Source organism: Castor canadensis, chromosome 1 (assembly GCF_047511655.1).
Source record: "Castor canadensis chromosome 1, mCasCan1.hap1v2, whole genome shotgun sequence".
Lineage (NCBI taxonomy): Eukaryota > Metazoa > Chordata > Mammalia > Rodentia > Castoridae > Castor > Castor canadensis.
In genome coordinates this window covers 40,627,803-40,634,191 of record NC_133386.1, presented here as the reverse complement: position 1 = coordinate 40,634,191, position 6,389 = coordinate 40,627,803, and the positions used below count along the sequence as shown (strand labels likewise).

At 36.6% G+C, this 6,389-nt stretch overlaps 1 protein-coding gene across 1 annotated transcript; it reads left to right on the top strand.

The window, feature by feature from the left end:
- The first annotated feature begins 742 nt into the window (after window positions 1-742).
- Fabp7 (fatty acid binding protein 7) lies at window positions 743-5,960 on the top strand. The gene is made up of 4 exons (XM_020186879.2): window positions 743-901; window positions 1,313-1,485; window positions 2,125-2,226; window positions 4,211-5,960. Exons 1-4 carry the CDS (start codon window positions 829-831, stop codon window positions 4,259-4,261), a joined length of 399 nt encoding a protein of 132 aa, XP_020042468.1. The 5' UTR covers window positions 743-828; the 3' UTR covers window positions 4,262-5,960.
- The last annotated feature ends 429 nt before the right edge of the window (window positions 5,961-6,389 follow it).

The window sequence follows — 6,389 nt, the reverse complement described above, 5'->3', positions numbered from 1 at the left end:
TCTTCTTTTTGTACCTCATTAGTGAATCCTAACCATACTCTTCCATGGGTTCCTTTTTCATCCCACTCTGGTTCTCACATTCTTAGAAAGACAATGAGATCTTTAAATTCACTCAGTGTGTTGAGAAGGGGCCAAAATTTGTCAGCTTCCATTGATACTCAGAGTTGCTTTCAAGCAGAGCTGATCTAGGGAAGGGATTTACATCACCTTCCCTGCCTCTTTCCCCAATTTGACATATTCTAGCCTGCGTTTCCTCTCCTTGTAAGTATAAGGGAAAGTAAATCCCTCTTCAGACTCCTTTGTTTGAAAAGCCTGGCATTTCAGTGTTTTGTTTTTTTTTTTAAGGTGGGGGCTCCTCATTTTTAACTAGCTTTTCCAATAACGGAAATCAATCTGAATGTGCTATTCTGCATCTTTTTCTTTCCTCACAGTTTGAGATTGCCTTTGCCAATTTTTTTTTCCACAGACCCTGAAAGACACTTTCTCATTTTCCCACTCCCTGTCTTTAGCCCAGCTGAATCCCTGCAGAGTTTTCTCAGGCTTAAGGACAGCTGTGTATGGATTGGGAGGAATTTGACCTACTCTGCTAACCCAGTGGCCTGAGCCAATCACAAAGAGGATGAGAACCTTCCTTTCCATCCCCTCCCCCTGTGACAGCCTACTGGAAAGAAGGACCAGTTTGCAATTCAAATCATTGGCTTTTTGCCCACTTCTTTTCCAAATAAGAAGGCAGGAGCTGCTGCTGCAGTGCTGAAGGGTTTTCTAATTTGCAGTAAGACCTGAGATCCTAGTCTCTTACCTGCTTTAGAGGCTAAGGGGAGGGCAAAGATGGTGGAGGCTTTCTGTGCTACCTGGAAGCTCACTGACAGTCAAAATTTTGATGACTACATGAAGGCTTTAGGTAGGTAAAAATAAGACATCCTGTTCTCATTCATCCTGCAGCTTCTGATACTTACAGATCCCTTTCTTCATCTATCAGGTTAGCAAGAGACTGACAAATCATGTTGTCCTAGCTGGATACTAGAGCATGCATTTCCCACTGAATGACTTTTTAATGTAACATTTCCCCGCCTTCTTGCCCAGGGCCAAGTAATGAGGCATTTGGCCTTCTGTAGAGGATGTGATTTTTTTTTTTCCCAGTCTTCAGCTATTTGTGCTCAGTAGTTGCATGGTTAGTGGACTGATAATTAATGATTAATCACGCTTTCATGGAATTTACACTTTAGAACCTGGATTCCAGGACTGGAAAGCAGATTTGTGCTTTAGGGGCTGTTTTGGAAGTTGCTGCTTACAGGTCCTTTTGCTATTTTAGGTGTGGGCTTTGCCACTAGGCAGGTGGGAAATGTGACTAAGCCAACAGTGATCATCAGTCAGGAAGGGGAGAAAGTGGTGGTCAAGACTCAATGCACATTCAAGAACACAGAGATTAGTTTCCGCCTGGGAGAAGAATTTGATGAAACCAGCATAGATGACAGGAACTGTAAGGTAAGAAGAGGCTTCTTCTCAAAAGAAGTGTGGATAGGGTGGGGATAGGGATGAGGGAATTAAAGATTCCCAATCTCTATTTCTTAGAGGTTCAAAAGTGTAGAGTGTTTTCAGAATTTCCATTTAGGGAGAAAGACACCAAAGTTAATATTCTAGCATGCATATGTTATGTTCTGAACAAAGGGAAATTGCTGTTGCTCAAACCTCAACTCTATTAGTCTTTTGCCTTACGTTTTTCACATTTTATATCAAACTTGTATTCCAGAAAGTACTGAATATTCATTTGAAGAAAGATTGTACCTTGTTTGCTCTCTCTAATTGCCTCAGATTAACTAGCTAGTTGTCTTCATTCTAAGACTTTGCTTAAACCAGAAGGGTGACTAATTGAAAGCAATAGTTCAGAATTTTTATTTCTAATATGTGAAGCTTTTGCATCTAGATGTACACATTTCAATCAAATTATAAGTTATTAGGGCTAATGTGATAGTAGATCTGGAAGTAACAGAGGCTAAAGTACTAATAGTTGATATGATGATTTATTCAATTTACAGCTCTTCCAACAGTCAGGTCATGTGGCTTCAAAATCAAAAATTTGACTTGTTGCTATTAATATTCTTTTCATTTTGTTGTTGGTCTCAGTCAGTCATTAGCCTGGATGGAGACAAACTTATTCATGTACAGAAATGGGATGGCAAAGAAACAAATTTGGTACGAGAAATTAAGGATGGCAAAATGATTGTGGTAAGTGACAATTCCTCATTTTCTGTACATGCTTCCTTCTCCTGCTCTTACCCTTCCTCTGCTTCGCTCCCTCCCTTCCTTCCTTCTTTAATAACGTTATGCCACAACCAAGGATGTTTAACAGTGTGTAAAACAGGAGAAATGAAAAGATCTGAGCTAATCATTTCCTCAGCTCAGCTTCTTTGATAGCAGAAAAAGCCTACTTAGTATAGATTAAAAAAAATAGGCCATTGATTTACCCAAAGCCATGTGTCAAAACAAGAATTTTTTTTTGTAGGATTACTGTGAATATCTAAACCTCAAATAAAGTTTAAATATAAAACCAATAATCATACGAAGATGATTAACATTCTGAAAATATCAAGTTTATTGAATCTCAGAAAAGTTACTTATTAGCTCTTATATTAGAGACTTTTAAATATACTATATTTTAGTTTACATATGGTAAGATAATGTAGAATTTAATAGAAAAGTATAATAAAAGTCCTAATTTATCATTAGAAGGAATAATTTTGATGTTACTTCCTTCCAGTTATTTTTTTAAATAGCCCGTACTTTTTAAACATTTATGTTTATCATATAAACATGATAAAATAAGAAATAATTTAGAACTAATTTCCCTAATAATGGAGTAGTACCACAAGTGAGAAAGATGTTGTTTTGATCTAGCCTTTCTCAGACTTTTTTTTTGTAAACTGCCTAATTTGTGTGTGTGTGTGTGTGTGTGTGTGTGTGTGTGTGTGTGTATGTTTGGTGGGACTGGAGTTTGAACTCAGGAGTTCTTGCTTGCAAAGCAAGTGCTATACTGCATGAGCTACATCTCTTGTCTATTTTGCTCTGGTTATTTTGGAGATGGACCAGGCTGGCCTCAAACATCAATCCTCTTGAGCTCATCCTCCCAAGTGAAAAGGATTTCAGGCATGAGCCACAGGCCTGGCTCAGTTGTGTTTTAATGATACTGATATAGTCAAGTTGGTTTGCTCTATGAGGGGAATTGCTCTATGTATCCCTACTAAGTTAATAACAGAAAGTTTTTGTTGTTGTTATTTAAGAAAATTGAGTTTGCTTCCCTCGACTTCTACAATCAGAGCCATTCTAGATGAAACAGCTGTACTTCTTTTCATGTGCAGAAGTAAGGTTGGAGAGGAGGGACAGTTTTCCTTTCATGAAGATTTGACCACATTTTTTGTTATTTTGCAATGATCAACAAAAAAAGAATTTATTTCTATAAGATCAAATGTGAAGGTTTCATTTGTTTTTACCTCTGTGTTTTCCTTATCTACAGAAGTGTACAGAGCTCAACTTTGGCTTGAATGACTTTGATCAGGCTAGATTGAGTTCAGAAATGGAGATTAAAGAAATGGATGATAAGGGCAATTATATTCTTGAAAATCATGTCAACACTCAAAAATCATGAGCACAACTCTTCCCCTGAATTTTGTAAAATAATTTTGTCAGTTCTTCAATTTGAATGTGATACCAGAATGATAGAGCCAGTGTTCTACATCATACCAACCCAACCACTTAGGTTCATCTGAGCTAAAACACCACAAAGTAATGAGAACACCGTATAGTCATACTTTCCAGCTGATTTGGGACAAGTCATTCATTAGCTCAAATAATGACATTTTCTAAAGGAATTTATCTAGGTTATGGGTTGAAAACTGTTACGTGGAGATGAATCTCAAATAGTATTTGTCCAGGCTAGCCTTGAACCTGAATTCTCTGAATCTCAGCCTCCCAAATAGCTAGTGTTACAGGCATGAGCCACTATCTCTGGCTAAAGGAATTCTTTTAATGTTATTTGCTCATTAAACATGTGTTTCTTTTTGTTTGCTTAAGAAATGAAAAACGTGTAATATTTAATGTTTGTAACTATCTTTGTTCTCTGACAAAATCTTCAAATTATGTATATAATAATCTTTAAAAATTCAGCTATGAATAGTTCTTTGTAAGAGAGTTGATTATCTTTTGAATCTTTCAGACTCTTACTTTTGATGACGTTGTTGCCGTTCGCTGCTATGAGAAGGCATAGAGAAGTTGGTGTCTGGGGCAGAAGCTTGTCTGATGCTCGGTTTTCTTGAGCCTCAGTGCTACCCTGCTACTGCAGCACAGCTATCACTAATTAGAAGGTTATCCTTGGTGGGGAGGCTGAAAATGAAAACTTATTAGTCCAAGCAACAGGTCCAATTTTGATATGCAAATTTATCATGTTTTATAATTTTAATTAAAATTTTATAACAATATTTTATAAAGAAGGGAATGTATTTTATGATTTCCTTTGGAATGCAAATCAAATTGGAATAAAAACCTTACATGCTTGTAAAATGTTGTCATTGTTATTTTGGCTGTTACTGGGGTTTGAACTCAGAGCCTTGAACGTGCTAGGCAGGCACTATACCACTTGAGCCATCCCCCCAGTCTTATTGTTGCTTTTAATGTCATCAGTTTGCCTAGGAATTATCTACTAAGAAGTTTTAAAGAAAATAGCTTTTCTCATGGCATAAAGTAAGTCTGGAAAAGTCAGCACCTTTTATAAAATACTAATTAAAAAAATAAGATGCCACCTCAGAAAATGTGGAGATGCCACATTTTGTTTGAGATATTCATGAAGAATTTGTAATGATTAAATTCATTTGGACCTAAAAAAGTCTTATCATAGTGGACTGGGCTACAAAAATGACTTTTTGCTGTTAGATGCTGAGAGTCTGAACAAAATGATACACCTCAAAATGTCTTATTAAAAATTAAATATAATCGAGATGCCATATAATCAAAATCACTCATCAAAAGTTTCTTATTGAAAGATAGTAAGAAAGGGAAGTGGATTTCATCCTAGGTTGTTAAAATGAGTCTCCAGACAACTAACTGGACTAAGTCAGTAGAAGAACATGACCAGTGTTCACGAAAGCATTTGAATTCCTCCTTTTTTCCTGAGGGTGAGAGGAAGTGGGTAACTGGAACTGAGTGGGCCACACCAAGTAAATACCTGTTTGTAACTTGTTTTCATTTGCAAATAGTGTTGTGTATTTTACTGTTCACAAAATGCACTTTAGTCATTTCCTCAACCCCATAATGCAAAGCAAATAAGGCAGGTGTTATTAATTTTACGTTACTGATGATGAAATTGAAGATTAGATTTGCACTACCACATTCTCCTGACTAGAAAACAGCACTGAGAACTCAGCCTGGGCAACACTGCCTTTCATTTCCTTTCAAAAATTATTTCAGCGAACTTTTCTTCTGAGCAAAAAATGCAAGATTTTATTTTCCTTGGTTATTTCCTGTGAAATCTTTTGGGTGGGGGTGTAAATATATTTTGGGAAAATATGCAATATTTATTTTTTTTGGCAGTGCTGAGATTTGAACTCAGAGCCTCATACTTGCTAAGCAGGTGTTTAACACTTGAGTTACATTCCAAGAACTTTTTTTCTTTTATTATCTTTTGGATAGGGTCTTGAGTTTTTGCCAGGGCTGGTCTCAGAACAGGATCCTCCTACATATGGCCTCTGCTAGTTGGGCTCGCAGCATCTTTGCTGAGATAGGGTCTCATTAATTTTTGCCTAGGTTGGCCTCAAACTTCCATCCTCCAATCTCCACCTCCTGAATAGCTGGGATAACAGGTGTGTACCATCACAATCAGCCCTTGAAATACTCATTTTTAATCAATCTAGTGGTTTCAGTATGTTTTTATAAGTTAATTCAAAGTCCAATTAACTAATATATATAGAAAATGAGGCAGATTCCTTTAATTTATATAATTCACTGCAATGATATTATTACCTGATTATTGTAGTACAGGCTGAATGTTCATTATTCAAAATGCTTGGAACCACAACTGTTTTGGATTTTGAATAGGTTCAGCTTTTAAAATACTTGCACATACATAAATGGGATATCTTGGGTATGCTATCCAAATCCAAGGACAAAATTCATTTATGTTTCATAAACACCTTTTGTTACTTGACTGAGTGGTCTAAGATAACCACTGATCCGGAAGATTCCGAGTTCTTTTGTCACCTGAACAGAGAACTGAACAGAGACCCAAACTGCAAAACAGTAACAAAACTTTATTGAAAGAAAAGTAAAGAAAGAGTAAGAAAATAAGGGAAACAGTGGGTTCTGCCAGGTGGCACAGAAGCAGATTTTGTTGTTGTTGTCAT

Bases quoted from the DNA above. Each gene is read 5' to 3' on its own strand.
- Fabp7 (XM_020186879.2), top strand. From the start codon at position 829: ATGGTGGAGGCTTTCTGTGCTACCTGGAAGCTCACTGACAGTCAAAAT. The intron at 902-1,312 runs GTAGGTAAAAAT...TTGCTATTTTAG, and splicing joins TGACTACATGAAGGCTTTAG to GTGTGGGCTTTGCCACTAGG. The intron at 1,486-2,124 runs GTAAGAAGAGGC...TGTTGGTCTCAG, and splicing joins TAGATGACAGGAACTGTAAG to TCAGTCATTAGCCTGGATGG.